The sequence below is a fragment of the Thunnus thynnus genome, chromosome 20 (genome assembly GCF_963924715.1).
Source record: "Thunnus thynnus chromosome 20, fThuThy2.1, whole genome shotgun sequence".
Lineage (NCBI taxonomy): Eukaryota > Metazoa > Chordata > Actinopteri > Scombriformes > Scombridae > Thunnus > Thunnus thynnus.
This window is the reverse complement of record NC_089536.1, coordinates 2,362,885-2,382,305: the sequence shown is the minus strand read 5'-3', so window position 1 is coordinate 2,382,305 and position 19,421 is coordinate 2,362,885. Positions and strand designations below refer to the sequence as shown.

The 19,421-nt window shown below is 41.1% G+C and overlaps 1 protein-coding gene across 4 annotated transcripts in view; it reads right to left on the bottom strand.

The window, feature by feature from the left end:
- Positions 1-19,421, bottom strand: part of ankfn1a (ankyrin repeat and fibronectin type III domain containing 1a) — a 133,944-nt gene that overhangs the window by 13,801 nt on the left and 100,722 nt on the right. For all 4 annotated transcript variants that reach the window (XM_067575570.1, XM_067575571.1, XM_067575569.1 and 1 more), the window contains exons 15-22: positions 17,549-17,648; positions 16,807-16,939; positions 13,090-13,206; positions 12,391-12,606; positions 12,139-12,305; positions 6,738-6,909; positions 4,830-4,998; positions 2,832-2,998 (exon numbers count right to left, since the gene is read on the bottom strand). In XM_067575570.1, coding sequence (XP_067431671.1) covers positions 2,832-2,998; positions 4,830-4,998; positions 6,738-6,909; positions 12,139-12,305; positions 12,391-12,606; positions 13,090-13,206; positions 16,807-16,939; positions 17,549-17,648 — 1,241 coding nt within the window. The remainder of the gene's footprint in view (positions 1-2,831; positions 2,999-4,829; positions 4,999-6,737; positions 6,910-12,138; positions 12,306-12,390; positions 12,607-13,089; positions 13,207-16,806; positions 16,940-17,548; positions 17,649-19,421) is intronic.

The window sequence follows — 19,421 nt, the reverse complement described above, 5'->3', positions numbered from 1 at the left end:
AGACCTGGGCATCGGGGGTTTTGGGGTATTTTGTGAAGTACAATAAAAACATTTCACCTGTTCTTCACTTCGTAAAGACGATTTTAACGTTATGATCAGATTTAACGGATTATAACGACGAACGTCCTCACAAGTATAGACGTCCACACGCTTGTGCGCTGACAGAAGTGGCTTCACACTCTGCCCTTCACTTCAACATTTTGCTGTCTTTAATGAGACAGACAGACAGACACACACACACACACACACACACACACACACACACACACACACACACACACACACACCCCTCCACGTGCTCTGATTGGTATTATTTTTTCCCCTGACATTCTCTCTCTCTCTCTCTCTCTCTCTCTCTCTCTCTCTCTCTCTCTCTCTCTCTTTCTCTGAGCAATTTGTGGTCGGGGGGCCACTTTTTTCCAAGCTTTAAAAATCACAGACAGAGAGCTAGATAGATGCTTACACACACACACACACACACACACACACACACACACACACACACACAAACACACACTCTGGCAGCGCTGCGATCGGAGAGCACCCGTGTGGTTTTGTGGTCGGTGTCCATTAACCGCGGCGGCGAGCTCTTCACAGAGAGAAATCTCCAGACGGGTTTACTTTCATACCTTCATACTTGTGGACTTGTGACAGCGGAGCAGCCAGTTATGGATTTTCTTTAACACTAGAAAAACAAGCTGTTTAACAGCTAAAACTCCCAGCAGTTACACTTTACTGCATCAATAAACCTCTCAGATTGGATTAACCACTCATTTGTTCTCACACCCGCCTGATGTTTTTGTTTTGGATCTGAAATAAGATGAGATGAATTAAAAATGTTCTCTTTGATGAGCTTTAATCAAGTGGATCTGCACAGTAGCTGAAACCTCACAGACAGACTCAACTAAACTCTGACTCACCGCTGCAGATGTGTTTTCATTTCAAACACTTTTTGCCGTCGTAGAAGTCCCGTATAAGGAGTTTTTCCCACATCTATTAGATAATTCTTTCTTGAATGTTTCACGGCCGAATTAGCACGACATGTTTCCATAAACCAGTTACCAGACTTTTTCCATTTTTTACCCCAAATTTCTGCCGAGGCAAAGCAAACAGCAAGCAGACCGACAGTCTGAAGCCTCGCTAGCGACCTCTACAGAAGAGCTGCTCCAGTTAAAGATGCCTTCCAGACATGTTTAAAGACATTTAAGAATAATCTCCTTATGATTTATTCACAAATAAGCTCAATTAACTGGTTGAAAATCTCCTCCTTCACCTTCATGTTGAAACTGCTGAATCTGTAAATATAATCCTGCTGGACACAAGACGTCTCCTCCTTCACTGTGACGTTCATCTCAGTGTCCAAACTGGTTCTGATGTCATAAATCCTGCAGGTACGTCCAGGTGTTAAACTCAGATTTAAGGTCAGAAACTTTCCTCCTTCAGCAGACGGATGTAAAAACAAACTCTTCAGTCACTTTAAGAGTCAGATGAGATGAGGTGTAAAAATAAACAAGAAACTGATAAAAAAAAGAAAAAGTTCATTCATTTCATTCTAATTCAAGAGTAAACTCATTAATTATTAGAGTTTTAGAGGTGATACATGTGTATTATTGAAGAAAGCAAACATACAGTGTATCATATATGGATTATAGTGATACATTTATTACTTGCTGCCAGTTTGTCCCAGTGGTCTCTCCCAGTACTGCACAGACCTCCATTATAAAACTCTAAACTATAAAGCTCAGTTTTTACTCTTTTTATTATGAATTTGTATCCGTAAAACTTTCCACAAGCCTAGAAAATTGATTTTAAAGCGCATGACATCATCCATATGTAGAATCTTAGTTAGTACACTTCCATGTAGTACACTGTGTACACTATATATTACTGGCGTACTACAGGGTAGTGTTCAGTCTCAAATCAAACACAGCCGTTGTGCACATACCGGAAATGACGATCGCAAATTAGCATTAGTTAGCGTTAGCATTCGCACTACCAAATCATTACAGACTGCTAAATTAACCCAAAAAACATACAGATGGCTTATATCCAGCAACAGTATAGTGGTGATTAGTGCTAAAAAACACATGTATAACTTACATTAGTATAATGTGGTGATGTTCACCGTAGTTACAACGTACCCGGCCGCCAATTCCAGTTTGAAAAGCGGTCCCTCCCCTTCCGCTACGTAGCCAAGATGGCGACCATTGTGGGCGAGAAGTGTCCATAGTTCCACACTCAACTTTTTGACTGTTTCGAGTGCACCATCCGAGTTCTCACAGTGCACTGCGTTTCCCATACTTCTCAGTGTGAACGCACTTATGCACTCAAATTGTTACGTGTAATTACAGAAGAATGCGATTTGAGTCACAGAAACATGAAGCCGTGAAACATTCAAGGAAGAATTATCTAATAGATGTAGGAAAACTTCCTTATATGGTGCTTCTACGACGGCAAAAAGTGTTGAAATGAAAACAATAAAAACACGTCAGCAGCGGTGAGTCAGAGTTTAGTTCAGTCCGTCTAATGTTCAGCTCCACTAACATTTATTCAGCCTGATTAAAGCAGAATGAAGTCTTGTAAATGTTTTTCTGTTGATGATGAGGAGTACTGTACGTCAACATTAAGCCAGTAACATTTAGAGTGTTTGTCTTCACCAGTTAGACCAGTCCAGTGAGGGTTGGGACTGCCTGGTGCTAAAGTCATAAGACAAAACTTTTTTCGCCTCCTGTGATCAACATGCTTTTATTTTTTAAAAATATTAAAAATGTGAACAGAGAGCTGAACAGACGACCCTCCTTCACCTGCAGGTGTGGCGGCGTGTTTCTTACCTGGATGTAGTCCAGTATGAGCTGATGTCTCTGTTTGGCCGTGGCCACCTCGCCGTCAGTGATGGCCTCCCGCAGTGCCTGCTGGGTAATGAGGGCGTCCAGGTCCAGGACGGAGGACAGGCGGCAGTACAGACTGATGAACTTCTCTTTGTAGGTGCAGAAATGAACTGAAGAGAAGAAGAAGAGAAGTTTGACGGCTGCTTGTTGACACATTGTTGGACAGTAGAAACATTAATAAGTCCAACTTTACTGTTGTAAATCATATAACATATTTGACTGTTATCAATAAACCAAACCAGACTGACAACACTGCAAACGAAGAAAATCCCTGGAAAACAAGATCTGCCTCTACTGACTCAGTTTTCAATTAAAAACAACAACAAATATATGAATTTGAATATTAAAATGTGTGAAATTAAACACAAAATCTGATTTTACAAACACAATTCACAACATTCTGTACTACAATGATTTAAATGCATCAGCTCTATATTTGCATGCGGTCCAGGATTTCCTGAACTGAGCTCATGATAAAATAATCTGCCTCACTGTCGGCTGTGTGATCAGCGTCTCCCTGCAGAAGAAACTTTTGGAAGTTAAAGGATGAAAAATCTGAATGATGACGAGTGAAAATCAGGTTATTTTTGGGAGAAATTTGGTTTTCAGTGTTTCAGGTCAAACAGAGAAACGGTTCCATGTTCAGAGGTTGATATTAAACAGTGTGAGTGTGTGCAGCAGCTGGTGAGGAGGTCAGTGTGTGTGTACAAAGAGAGAGTATTGTGCAGTGTGTATGGGTGTTATTGACACATTCTTGTGTGTGTGTTTGGGGGTCAGCAGAGAGGCCGTCCTGCTGGAGCCTGCAGACTGATTTAGTGCTTCTCCCTGCAGACGTAGATGTGTGTGTGTGTGTGTGTGTGTGTGTGTGATAGTAACACAGCTTAGTCTGTCTCTGCTGATCCTCCTGAACACACAACCTGCATGAAGCTTCGCTGCGTTACTGCTGAAGAATCAGTTCACCAGTCGCTTTGTCTTATGAACCAACTAATGCCCAGCAAAGTTAAACAACAGGTTCCCAGTGTTCCCAGTGTGTCTTAAACCAGCAGTCAGGTGTCTGTAATCATTCCTCCTGTTCATACTAGATATTAAAAGATCCTTCAAATGTGTTTTCAACGGAAGTGATGGAGGATAAAATCCACAGTGTGTCCACACAGTCATTTAAAAGTCTGTGTGAAGCTTCTATTCAGCTTCATCAGTCTGAGTTAGTCATATCAAGTGGATATCTGACACATTTACAGTCTTTTTAGCATCAAATTCCCTCTTTGTGTTTCCTCGGACAGTGTTTCCCTGTTGAGCTGCAGGTGGAAGTATAGTAACAAAAAGAGGAACTTTGGCACTAAAAAGACTGTAACGTTGAAAGATATCTACTTGATTTGACTCATTTGGACGCTGAAGCTTCATATTAGCTTCAGATAAACTTTTAAATACATTTTTGCACAGAAGGAGGACTGTGGATTTTGTCCTCCATCACTTCCATTGTAAGGTCATTATGAAGGGATCTTCTAATGGTCAGTATGAACAGGAGGAATGATTACAGCAAGAAAAACAGAAGTAGTTGTGAGGTGAACGTCACCTGCTGGTCAGTGATTTGAGTCCAGTATGTGGCTCATTCTTCAGTAATAATCACAGCTGTTTTTTCAGTGTCCTCGTATTTTAAAGTGCATCTCTGAGTTTCTTTCAGCTGCGTTTCTTCGGCTCAGTGTGAAATTTGACTTTTGTGTGAAAATGTTTTTGGAAACATGCTAACAGCAACATATCAGCCTGTTTGGGAACTGATATGCTGACAGAAACAAATAAAACCATCAGGAGAAAAAGACCAGATCCTGTCGTTTCCCCATGAGTTTAAACACCGTCCAGAACCAGGAAATTTAAGATGGGATTTTCCTCTTTTAAGTGTGTGTGTGTGTGTGTGTGTGTGTGTGTGTGTGTGTGCGTTATTACCGAGCTCGAACATCTGCAGGGGGAGGTGGAGGAACCCTGACAGTGGGGTGTAGGGGTTGGACTGGCCGGGGGCGGAGCAAACATCGTCGGCGGCCGGCAGCAGCAGCAGGAAGGAGACGCCGTGACCGAGCTCCACCACCTCCTGACTGTAGAGACGGAAGTGACGGGCCTGCGCACACACACATACACACACATACACACACACACACACACACACACACACACACACAGGTGAGACATCATCATGTGACTGTGTGATCAGATTTTCGTACCGACAACGTGAGAAACACAAGATTCTGATGAAGGAACGACTGAAACATCACTGTCTGTATTCGAGCCTGTTTTACTATTATTATTGATTATTATTGATTATTATTGATTATTATTGCTTGACTTTCTTCCTCTTCTGCCGAGTAAATGCAGGAATTTTATAAATAATGGACAGATGACGACTGTCTTTCTATCAATAAAATATTTGAATAAAACAAAATGAAAGAAAAACTGAGGTTGAAACATTTCCAGAGGAAACCTGTAAATGAGCCGATTCAGAGAAAAGTCCTTATTTCTAACTCAAAGTTGCTCCGGCTCTGAGGTTTAATCTGCTGGAACTGGAACTGATAATTAGTTTAACAGCTCATTATTCTTAATTATCTTGTAAGACTTGTTAGCAACACGGCAGATGAAGCATTAAGATGTTGTGTTACCTGGTGTAGAGGTATGTTAATGTGTTACCTGGTGTAGAAGTATGTTAATGTGTTACCTGGTGCAGAGGTATGTTAATGTGTTACCTGGTGCAGAAGTATGTTAATGTGTTACCTGGTGTAGAGGTATGTTAATGTGTTACCTGGTGTAGAGGTATGTTAATGTGTTACCTGGTGTAGAAGTATGTTAATGTGTTACCTGGTGCAGAAGTATGTTAATGTGTTACCTGGTGTAGAGGTATGTTAATGTTTTACCTGGTGTAGAAGTATGTTAATGTGTTACCTGGTGCAGAGGTATGTTAATGTGTTACCTGGTGTAGAGGTATGTTAATGTGTTACCTGGTGCAGAGGTATGTTAATGTGTTACCTGGTGCAGAAGTATGTTAATGTTTTACCTGGTGTAGAGGTATGTTAATGTGTTACCTGGTGCAGAAGTATGTTAATGTGTTACCTGGTGCAGAGGTATGTTAATGTATTACCTGGTGTAGAGGTATGTTAATGTGTTACCTGGTGCAGAGGTATGTTAATGTTTTACCTGGTGTAGAGGTATGTTAATGTGTTACCTGGTGCAGAGGTATGTTAATGTCTTACCTGGTGTAGAGGTATGTTAATGTGTTACCTGGTGCAGAGGTATGCTGATGTGTTACCTGGTGCAGAAGTATGTTAATGTGTTACCTGGTGCAGAGGTATGTTAATGTGTTACCTGGTGTAGAGGTATGTTAATGTCTTACCTGGTGTAGAGGTATGTTAATGTTTTACCTGGTGCAGAGGTATGTTGATGTGTTACCTGGTGCAGAAGTATGTTAATGTGTTACCTGGTGCAGAAGTATGTTAATGTGTTACCTGGTGTAGAGGTATGTTAATGTGTTACCTGGTGCAGAGGTATGTTAATGTCTTACCTGGTGTAGAGGTATGCTGATGTTTTACCTGGTGCAGAGGTATGTTGATGTGTTACCTGGTGTAGAGGTATGTTAATGTTTTACCTGGTGCAGAAGTATGTTAATGTCTTACCTGGTGTAGAGGTATGTTAATGTTTTACCTGGTGCAGAAGTATGTTAATATGTTACCTGGTGTAGAGGTATGTTAATGTTTTACCTGGTGCAGAAGTATGTTAATGTGTTACCTGGTGCAGAGGTATGTTAATGTGTTACCTGGTGTAGAGGTATGTTAATGTTTTACCTGGTGCAGAAGTATGTTAATGTGTTACCTGGTGCAGAGGTAGGTTGATGTGTTTCAGCAGGGATTTGATCGCCGTCTGCAGCTCGTAGAACAGCAAAGGGGCGTGGCTTTCCGCCCTGGGCTCCGCCTCCTCACCCTCCTCCCCGGCGCGCTCCTTCTCACCTGCAGCCGACAGCGTCTGGATCCAGTCCCACTCCTCCCTGAACAGCAGAGAGACCGAGAGCATCGATCCATCACTGATAATCACACCCTGAACCGTCCAATCAGCTGCTGACTTACAGGCTGTTTCCCAGTTACTGCTTTAATATTTAAATGAATTTTTACTTCTGTTAGTTTCAGATCATTTTAATTCGCTTTCAGAATCAACTAATATGCATCATAACAAAAAAACACTTGCACTGGTTTCCATTAAAGTGATCTGTGAATCCCTCCTGGTGGTGCGTTCAGGTGCTGAATTGAAGATCTGACAACAGAGCTTCTCCATTCAGCTACCACACAGCGCTGCATTCACCAGCTGTGATGTTTGGAAACTCAACAGGGAATAATTATTAATGTCATAAAAACTTGTGACAACAGTTAGTTGTATTGAATCGTATATAAAAGTTATAAAAGAGTGGTGGAGACATTTCTACACGACAGCACATAAACGCACCAACAGATTGTTTTACTAGTGAATTTATAGACTACTGTGAGTTGTAAATGTGTGCTTTGCTGGGTGAAACACTGAATTTTGAACCTGAACATTTAATTTTGAATATTTAGAGAACTCTGAAAATTCTTAGAAAAGCTAAAATGTGTTTGCATGTTTTGGAAATAACAGAATCTGTAAGCAGATGATTATTTGGCTAAAACACGAAAAACAACCCGGTATGCTCCTTTAATTATCAGTTATTAAAGTCACTGTAGTTGACGTTGAATCTGAAGGAAAATTCTGTGATAAACAGGAAAGTAACTGATACTGAAGTGATTCTTAAATGTGTTTTTCAAAGTCTGATCAATACGTGGGAGTTATGTTTTCATGAATATTAATGAAGGGTGTAATAATGTTATATAAGGTTGGTTCATTCTCTTCACTTTTCTATCGGTTTTATGTCGTTTATCCCATTTGAACATTACAGTTGTGAATGAAAACAGTGTTTTTCTCTCTGCTGTGGAGAGTTTGATGAATTCTTTTAAAGACGGTTGTTGTTTTATGAGCTTCTTCACTTATAATCTTCTTACAATACGAGCAGACAAACTACTGTAAGTTATTTTTATGAAGTTGCCTTTTAGCCAACAGCTGTGAATGAGTTCAGTTTGTAGATCTTTTATTTGAAGGGTGAAGACACATGGAGTGAAAGTGTAATGAGCTGTGATTGACTGTGTGTGAGTGTGAAGCAATAAAACAGTGAAGGTGCGACTCTTCATCCTCGGCTTCACCAGCAGTGTTACTGAAACGTAGACTAAGACCACGTCCACAGTAAGCTGCATCTTCTTCTCTCTGTTTTGTTCCTCCGTTCAGACTAAAACGTTTTTCTCCCCTGAAAATGGAGCTTTGTAGAAACGCTGTCATATCGCTGACAGAACAGATGGTGGCAGTAGTGCGGTGTTTCATTGGAAGAAGAAGAAGAAGAAACACAACAACAACAACAACAACAACAACAACAACGGCGGACGGCTTCATGCGAGTGTTGCTCTCTTTATTGTCTCCTTTTGACAGCTTATTCAGAGTTTAACGTGTCTATCTTCCACCTTTCTCTGCTCAAACTGTTGGAATCTGCTGCAATAAACTAAGGGTCAGGAAGCTGCTAATGTTTCTTCTTCGCTGGTTTTCTGTGGCTGACTTGCTCGTCTGTCTTCTGCCCAGTAGGAGGAGCGTTTTAATGTTGACGGAGGTACTTTAGACTTAGATTAATGTAGACGTAGTCCACAGAGCCACTAGACGTCCTGGTCAGGTGAAGGTAAACACCTGACGATGAGGAAAAAGTGAAGTAAAACTAGTTTAAGCCCTCGGGTCGGTTCACATCTTCATCTGTTCTTGTTGCCTCCGTTGACACATTTACAGGATGTTAAACTGCGTCTGTGTGTGTGTGCGTCCGCCTCACCTGAGTCATCACCTCTTGTCCAAAACAGACAAATAAATCAAACCACCACCGTGAGAAGCTTTTATTTCTCCTCTTCTGTTGTTACGTTTTCATTTTCATTTCATATCTTTTGCCTTTCTTCCCGTCATTCGTCTTCTCACACATGACAACGTTCTCCTGTTTCCCCCTAAAAGGTCTCTCAACAGCCAAACCTTCAACCAAATATTTCATGAAGCTACACGACTCTCTGGCGGATTCATTTCTTCCATCGGATCCAAATCTGCTTCCAGAGGCAGCACAACACACACACACACACACACACACACACACACACACACACACACACACACACACACACACACACACACACACACACAGCGGTCCAGTGTTTCCTCCGTTTGTCTCTCACTTCACACTTTCCAATCTGTCCGAGGTGGAGACGCAGCATCCAGAAATTCCTGCACTGGAGCCCAAAGAGCAGAGATATTTCTACCTGCCCCGAGCTCCCAGCCAATCAGATTGGATCGAACACAAAAGACACACGTGCACACGTCCAGAGCTGATATTACATTACACACACACACACACACACACACACACGCAGGCAGATTAGTGTCCATGTTGACAACATGTGAGAGGTGCAAACAGCTCTCATTCCTCAGATGAAGACACAGATTCTTGCATTTTTTTGAAGTTCCCACACGCTCACACCTTTACTGTCAATGTCGACACTATAAAACACTCAGATTCGTTCAGCTCACACACTAACGAATCTCTCCTCACTCTTTTTTATAAGCAAAGATCAACAGAAAACATCTGTAGTGTCGCTGTCTCTGGTTAAAATGACACAACTTCATCTACATCTGCTGTAGATAAAGTTTGCTGACGACCAGCTGACACCAAACAAAGATTATTTGAACCAACTTGGACAGATTTTACAGTCAGGAAGGAGCATAAACTTTACCACTGAAGTCAAGTTTCCATCCAAATGTCCTAAAAAGTCAAATTGACACTAGCAGATAAACAGCAGGTGGCGCTCATCCTCCAGTCGCTGCCGTTAAACCGTCGCAGAAGAAGAGACACGATGAGATGACGTCATTAAAAGAGCGACAGTCAAAAGTCAAACGATGGAAAACATGATGGAAATATGACGTTTCTGTTAGTTTCATGTATTGATGTGAGGAAGGTTACAGTCTCCTCATCATCGCTCCACACAGATCTGATGTTTTCAGCTCTTCAGTCACATGGTTCATGATGTCATCATTTATTCACTCAGTCTGTTTACATTTGATTTTTATCCACACAAATACTTTTATACCTCAGAGAACAGAGATTTTCTAATTTTCATTGTTTCTACTCAGGTTTGGGAAGTGATGATGGACTTTTTACACTATTTTACAGCATCATAACACACTGAACTGTCAATTAATCAGTTTAAATCGATCAAAAATGATGGTTTTAATATGAAAATACTTGTGTTGAATGCAAAGTAACAGCAGGCTGATATCACGACCACTCCACTAATCACACAAACACACTGAACCACAGACCAATAACGACTCTGCCAATCCCGCCAGAACGCCAGCAGTCACATGTTCTGCTGGTACCGTTCATATGCAGAGCAGTTTGTGCTAAAAACGGCATCATCAATCAGCTCTTCCTCCATTTCACTCACCACAAATATTATGCTCACTATTTTCTTCTTCTTCTGTTTTTTTGTTTATTTAGACTTTAGTTTCTGCAGATGTTTGATTTGATGGATAAAAGGCTTTTAACATCATCATTAGTCAATTAATTAGTCAATTGACATCATTAGTCAATTAATCAATTAGTCAAAAGAACATTAATCAGCAACTATGTTGATAATCAATCATTTTTTCAGACAAAAATGTCAAACATTGTTTGGTTTCAGCTTCTTAAATATGACAGTTTGCTGTTTTTCTTTGTCATATGTGACAGTAAATTTAACATCTGAAGGCTTTTAGATTGATCGATTAGTGATCGGCAGATTAATTGATTGCAGCCGCAGTGACAAATAAAAACTTTCACTAACTTGAACTAAATATACCAAACAGTCATCTTGTAGAGGATGAAAGTGTTGTGAACGTGTGTATAATGAGAATAATAGTGAATGAATCATAGTGTGTTGAAAAGCATCAAGCTGTTTGTGAGTCATCTGAATGTTCCCTCCTCCTCCTCCTCCTCCTCTTCTTCCTCGGAGGTCCTCGGGTTGAGAACATCGGTTCCATCTCTCCGTCACGACTCTCTTTCTGCCCATTCAGCCGCCGCAGCCTCCGGGTGTGTGTGTGAGTGCTTTATTTATCTTACTGAGTATTTTTTCTCTTTAAGGTTAAATCAGGTTTATGTTGAATATGAACTGTTGTTCTCTGTGTTTCACAGACTCGAGTCATCAGCAGGTAAACTCAGCTACATTCTCTCTCCATACAAACAAACAGTGAGCGTGTGTCCTCACTCGGCCGTTTAAATCTGTAAACATCTTTTTCTCTCGATTTCAGACTCAAACTTTCTCCTCTGAAGATGAAGCTTTTCCAAAACGCCATCCAGAATGTTTAGAGCTGCGTTTCCACTGCAGGAACTTTCCCTCGGGGACTAAGAACCTTTTGAGGACCTCAGTTCCTCTAGTTGTGTTTCCACCACAGGAACCAGGGTCACTGTCCAAAAGTACAGGAGCTCTGGGGGCGGAGTTTACAGGGACGACCATCACCACACACCGTCAACATGTGTAACCACTTCATTCATAGAACTATGAAGTACTCTCCTATCACTTTAAGACAAAGAGACTTTTCTCTTTGTTTGTTATGTTAAAATTAAAGTTAGATAAGTTGTTTTTAAAAAAGAGAGAGAGAGTGGTGGTGGTCGAACGAGCTAGAGAGTGAATGAAGAGAGAGAGCAGCAGTAGTGAAAACAAAGCTGCTGAATGATAGAAATAAAATGTTATGTTCTGATTGTTTCATGTTGTGAGCAGACGTTCGCTGCATTTCTGCTTTTCATTCATTCATCACATCAAACTCACACAGCAGGAAACACAAACAACAACACAACAGATCTGTGTTGTTGTTTTTACTTCCTCATGGGTCTAATCTGCAGGATCGAGCTGGTTCCTCAGATGTGGTGGAAACACAAACAGAGACTTTTGGTTCCTAGTTTAGTTCCTCTGGTTCCAAAGTACCTGAAACCTTAAAACGCCGGCTCTGTGTTTCAGTGTGTACGAGAAAGAAAACTGACATAAACATAAAAACACAGTTGAACGACTGATTCACACCTTCGTTTCCTCCTGATAGACTGCAGCGCTTCATTATTTACCTGAAAGCGACGTGTGTGTGACGACGTGCGTGTGTGGCGTACCTGGACACGTTGGCGTTGTCTCGTATGCGGGTGTGACACAGCATGTTGGGGGTCCGCTGGGAAACCAGGACTTTGATCTGGTCTACGGAGCTGCTGAGCTTCAGGTAGCCCAGATAGAGACCCGGGGCCAGCCGGTGAGTGCTGCGCCGCTGGTACGCCAGGATGTCCTGCAGGTCAGAGGATAAAAGCTCCGTTAACACCGACACCAGTCAACATCCAACCGACACTCCGCACGTCAGCGTCCTTCCTCACCTGTATGGTGATGATGAGGATGTCGAGGGCGTACGGCTCCTCAGGTGTGGACAGAGACTTCCTCTGGCTCTGCAGTTTGGTCACCTGCATCCACTTCCCGCTGAACAGCGAGTGCTGGCTCTCCATGTCGCGGATGGTCACCAGCAGCACGTTGCCGTGGCGATCCTTGATGGGCTCGTAGTGGACCCGGCCCAGGTTGTGAGTTCCCAGGAGGTTCTGCAGGCGGAGCAAGTAAACAAACCCGTTTACATCCGTGAAGAGAAGATGTTCGGCTTCTTCACATTCTGCAATATTAAAGTCTCTGCTACGTTTTTATGACAAATGTTTGAAGTTTTGGACTCAGTGTTGCTAAAACTCCTCCTACGATCATCAATCACAACGAATGTCAGCTGCTGACTTGGATACGACTCTTTTTTGAGCTTGTGGCTTTTGGGTTTACGTTACAAAAGCTCAAAGTAAACTTTTATGTTTATCAGACTTTACAAATGAATTGTGGCAAAACAGAAGAGCGTAAAAACACCAGAGGAGAACTTCAGTCCAGACTTTACAGTGTGAAATTTGGAGAAGATTAAAACAAACTTGAAAGCTGTTCCTAATATTTTGTCCACCCCATCGACATATATAATAATATAATAATAATATAATAATAATAATAATAATAATAATAATAATGATGTAATGAGTTTTTGCAGTGCTGACCTGCAGCTGCCCGGCGGCGGTGAGCATCTTGTGGCGCGCCTGCAGCGTGGAGGACGACGACATCGACACGGACATACTCTGTCTCAGCCACCGGACGTCCTCCCACATACAGGACAGCTGCACACACACACACACACACACACACACACACACACACACACACACACACACACACACACACACACACACACACACAGAAACTTTACTACACGGAGAGAAAGTCATTAAGGTCATACATTTAAAATCCATCTGAGGAAACCAAACAAGCATTTAACAGCCGAACTGTAAAGGAAACATTGTGTTTTCAGCAGCAGTTATTGATGGAGACGTTTATCTGAAGTTAGTTTGACTGATTCAAGCTAACATGCTCCGTTCGTCCTGGACGACGTTATCTCGAATGAGAGTTGAAGCCACGAACAGCATTCATGTGATTGGTTGAGTGCTGATCATGTGACCGCTGTTAAACGAGGTCGGTGTGTTGGGAACCCTCCCAGCATGCACTGGGCCAACAGATTCATTCACATAAGTCTGATTTTATGTGTTCCTGCTGTTATTTTGTTCTACATTGAGCTCCATGATGTTTCTTTACACAATAAAACCTTTTAAGTCTTTATCTTTTAGTTAGTGAGTTTTTTTGCTCAGAGTATCTAAAACTACATTTAAATTCCTTTTTAGAAAACTTTTATTTAGCTGTATATTTGATCATGCTGATTTATCAATAACCTGCATGTTCTCATCAACATTCTTTCATTATTAATCTGAAAAGAAGAAATTCATTTATGTTTGGGGTTAAACCTTAAAACGTCTCGTTGTGATCAGCTCAATACGCTGCACGTTGCTATGACAACAGCTCCAGATTCATTTCAAACAGCTCTCAAGAACCAAAAACAGAGTCCTTCTAAATGTCTAAAAGACACTAAAGTTCCAGCTGAGATAAGAGGAGGCGTATATCTCCACAGTGATTGGTCGACAGGTGACCTTCCTGTGTTAATACTGTAACTCTACTAACTGTGAAACCAGCTTCATTCCTGTATTTATTGCAGTTAGTGAATATTTAATGTTAACGAGGCCTGAAGAATATTTGTGGTTTGATGAATAATTCTGACAGACAGTGTTTATATTCTGAAACTGCATTTTTCCAGCGTTCAGGTGGTGGAGAAACCATCATCTCTGCTGTTATTGTGTTTTTTAATATTTTGTTACGCTGACTGAATCCTTATTAACTTCCTGCCGCCATCAAAACATGTCTTACAACCTTCATTGTCGTTGAATTTTTCCTAAATCCTGATGCAAGGAGACACGTTTCCTGCAGCTTGTGAGCAGGTCTCGGTGACTCAGGATCATCTGGACTTTCACTAAACTTCTCTCAGACTAAAGAGCTGAAATGCTTCGTGAAATCAGGACTGACACGCTCCTTGTTTCTCTCATAACTCAGCCAGATGTTTTGGACTCACGGTGGGGTCAGGATTGATCTCTGATGCTCTACATGGAAACCACCAAGCAGCTTCTCCACTCTGTGTGGTGAATTTAACAGCTGCTGGAGATGTTGAATAGATTTACAACAATAAAAGACTGCAGTCACCCAGTCCTGACATACAGCTCAATTATCAAGCATAAAAACACAGTAAAGCTAAAAGTTTATTTCCACTGTAAAGATATTCAAGTTAAAACACAAACAATAACAGCAAACAGCAGAGAAACAAAGCAGCACTGTATAACATGTGTTTCTGCCTGCAGAACTCTTGAATCTAAAAGAATAAAGATAATAAAAGAATAAAAATGTCACATCAGACCGTAGAAAAACACAGCAGTTACTTTTATTCATGTTGTTTCAAACTGTGTGTTTCACTTGGACGAGAGAAACAGCTGCAGTGTGACAGCTGTAACCTGGATGGGATTAAATCCTGGATGTCTCAGAAGTTTCTTAAATTCAATGACGACAAATCTGAAGTCATTCTATTCAGTCCACCGGACTCTGTCGGCTCTTTTGGAGCAAACCTTGTGGATCTGTCGATGAACGTTACAAAGGCTGCTGGGAGTCTGGGGGTCATATCTGACTCCAACCTCTGTTTTGAGAATCAAGTCAAACATGTTGTGAAGTTGTGTTTCATCTCTAAAATTAGCTCATTTTTATCTTTTGCCAATCTTCAAAAAAACTATACATGCTTTTATATATTCTCAGCTCGACTACTGCAACGCACTTTATTCAGGTATCAGCCCTTCACCGCCTCCAGCTGGTCCAAAACACTGCTGCTCGTCTCATTACTGGGACTAAAAGGTACCAGCACACTGGCTCCCAGTTAGCCTTCATATTGATTTAAAATGTATTACTTACCTTTAAGGCATTAAAGGCACAGTATGTCATTTCAGCCGCTAGGCGTCTCAATCGAGACAATAACAAAAGACGGAGTGTGATGACGGTGTGAAGTAGCAAGGGATCATGGGAGTTGTTGTCTTCGTTGTTAAATAACCAGCTTCACCGGGATAGGATTACTCCAGTGTTCATCATTCAGGATGTTTTTACCAGCAGAGGTCTCCTCCTCTCCAGAACAAACAGACCCGGAGATTACAGGTAAAAACACTGAATAAAGCTGTTTCACCTAAAAAATCAATATTTCTCCGACAATGTTTGGTGACCACCGGACTTCCTGGAGGGGCTGTTAGCCGAGCTGCTGCTAACGTTTGTCCAGTTTATTTCTCTGATAACTTAAGATCCAGACGTCCAATGACTAAAATCCTTCTTCCGGCTAAAAGATATAGTTAAAAACCACCTAAATTTATCATGAAAATGTGGCTTAAAACTGAATAAAAGTCCATTTATAACAGTTTGTGTGGAACAACCACAACGCCGATGTATTATCTTGTATGTGTGTAAGTTACTCTTTGGTAGACGCCATTGTAGCGGACAAACACAGCGCCGCCGTATGCATCTGGTGTGTGTTTACTCTTTGGTAGAGGAGGTATGACGCCATCGACAGGCGACCAAATGAAACGGTCCGTTACTTTGATTAAATTACAGATTTCTCTGAGTTTGAAAACTGTTGGAAACATTTAATAATGTATGAACACAACTCAACAACATATATAACATAGGTCTAGTTGTTTTTAGACATTTTAATGTGGAATAATTACATATTATAGCTTTAAACGGCCTTGCTCCCAGTTACATATCTGCACTACTGAACTGGTATGAGCCCCCTCGACCCTTCAGATCCACAGATGGAGCCCCGTCGGTCATTCCAGGTCACAGCTGGTGACAAAGGCTGGTCGGGCTTCTGCTGTCAGAGCCTCCGACTCTCTGAAACTCAGACGCACCAGGTCTCTTTAGCTTCTTTTAAAACTCTTTTCTTTGTGAAAGCTTTTGGAAATGTTTGATATGTTTTAATGACTGTTTTCACCTATTAATTAATGTTATTTTATCTTATTTTTTATCATTATTTGACTCCTGTGTATTCTATTGTCCTATTATTACTATTATTGTGCATCTTCTATTGTTACTATGTACTTCTGCCTTTACCTCTGTGTTCCTCTTTGCTTATTTTATCTGCCTTGTTGGTTTTATTTTCTTTTGTAAAGCACTTTGTAACATTGTTAAGAAAATGTATGATTATTATTATTATAACATTAACCGTTAATGAGATGAAAGGAAGTCATTTGTTGGATATTTTTATCTGTTTAATCCACTGACAGTGTGAGGAGGAAGTGTGATTAGTGCACCTTGGTGAACCAGTGGAAGTCTTGCATGAGGGAACTGCTGTAGGAATCGTCCACCTCCACGATGGGGATCTGGTCCTCCGCCGTCACCAGTAAACTGTCCTTATGGTAGAAGACAGCGGCCAGGTAGATCCCCCTGCAGACACAGACTGGTTACCAGTCTAACATCTGTCCAACACATTCAAACCCACATCAGCTGCTTCATGTCTCAAACAGGAAGCGTCTGTTACTCCTCACATATTCTGTCAAAGACAAACTGGTTTCATGATGTTTGTCAGTTGTTTTTCTATTTAAAAGACAAGAAGTCTACAGCGGGAGATCAACTGTACGTCAAACTTCAACAGGCGTTTATGATTTTATATTTTATAGTGTCACACAATTCCAAACTTCACCCATTAATTGATTGATTTTAGCTGCTTAAATGGCTGATAAACCTCACTGACTTTTAGTAGAAATCCCACAAACTCCAAACAAACTGAAAATCAAAGTCAATTCATTCACTTGCAGAATAAATCTGTGCAAACTTTGGCATCATATTTGTTGAGCTTGAACTCACAAATTCACACTGTTCACAAATAGCGAGCCGTCTCCACAGATCCTGATCCTTTCAATCGACTAATCGATCAATCGACTAACAGCTCCAGCTCCACTGTCCTCTGTTATCTAACCGTGTGAGGATGAATCTTGCTCCCTGTTTGTAAACCTGAACATGAGACCGTCAGACAGGAAACCAACGAGCACAAACCTTTTCAGTGTTTTCACAAACTTGTTGGAGGAGTTGAAGAGGTGTTTGAGACTTCTGGAGACAGACTGCTTCCTGCTGGGGTTCTGCAGCTTGGACGTGTCTACAGACAAGAGAAGGAAAGAAGAAGGAAACGTTTTTTAATACACTGATTTTTACAAGTTTCTGTTTTGTAATTCTAATAATTTGTTCTTACTTTCTTGGACAACATGCTGCTGCATCAAACCGTCTGCACAACTAAATACAATTACTCAAGTATTAAGTACAATGTTGAGGTACTTGTACTTTACTTGAGTATTTCCATGTGATGCTACTTTCTACATTTCAGAGGGAAATATTGTACTTTCTACTCCACTACATTTATTTGACAGCTTTAGTTACTTTTCAGATGCAGATTTGACACAATGGATAATATAACAAGCTTTTAAAATACAACACATTGTTAAAGATGAAACCAGTGGTTTCCAACCTTTTTGGCTTTTGACGTCTTACAAAAAGCAGTGTGTAGTCGGGGTCACATTTCACATGTCTATGAGTTGTTAACAGCTCCACCGAATAGTGATTTTTCCCTCTAAACTTCTCACATGCTTTCATTTCAATAAATGTTCAAATGATCCAATATTTCAGCAAAAATCAAAGATTAGAGAAAAAGTCCAAAAACTGAAAACAGATTTGTGTATCAGAACTTTGTTTTTTCTTCTTTCCTCTCCCATTAATCATCTCACCACCCCTCAGATTTATCTGCTGACCCTTTGGAGGGGCCCGACCCCTAGGTTGGGAACCACTGGACTAAACTAGCTAACTGTATATAAAGTAGTGTAAACTAGCTCCACCTCCAGCAGCTACAACAGTAACATGCTGCTCTAACACTGATGCTTCACTATTAATAATCTAATGATGTCATATATAATAATATATTAGTCAGAGGGACCAAACCACTACTTTTACTGCAATACTTTAACTACATCAAGCTCATAATACTTATGTACTTTTACTGCAATACTTTAACTACATCAAGCTCATAATACTTATGTACTTTTACTGCAATACTTTAACTACATCAAGCTCATAATACTTATGTACTTTTACTGTAGTAGATTTTTCATGATGGAGTATTTTTACATTGTTGTACTTCTACTGCAGTAAAGGATCTGAGTATTTCTTCCACCACTGTCCTGAATGTGAAACCTGTTCAGACTTTTCCAGACAGTTTATTTTTTCATTCTTTTTCATTCTTTATTTACGTCTTAAAAATGATGGAATTAATGTTCGTCCGTCTTCCAGACGTCTGGAATGGAAGAAACGGAGGTGAGTTTGTCTTTGTTTACGAGGTCAGCGGGGTCGAGTCACTCTCCCATGCTGCCGATCTGTTATCTTATCTCGTTCATTCGTCGGATCGCTTTTCCCTTCCTCCATCCCTCCATCCCTCCATCCCTGTCTCCCGTCCTCCGGCCCCACGAGGACGGCCGGCCGCTCAGCGATGCCAATCTCCAGACCACAGCGCCCCTTTTTACTGCGACTAATTAAGCGTCACATAATTACCGTCCTGTAAACAGACGGCAGACGTGGAGCCGTCTGACGCTCACAGACATGTTGGTGAGCTACCGTTCTGCCCGGCGACAAACGGAAACGTGTCCACGGCTGTTACACACAAACCGCCGTACAGACAGACGACGTGATGGAGGGATGGAGGAAGAGGAAGAGGAGGAGGAGGAGGAGGAAGAGGAGGAGGAGGGATAAACGGGATTAACAACAGAATGAACAGTGTGTGAAAATATGAGTTTAAAAATCAGTTCTTTAAGTTGGAATAGATCGATATTTCATCTCTGGGGAGAAAATGTTTCACCATATTTAATACTGAGATCTGTGTAATTAT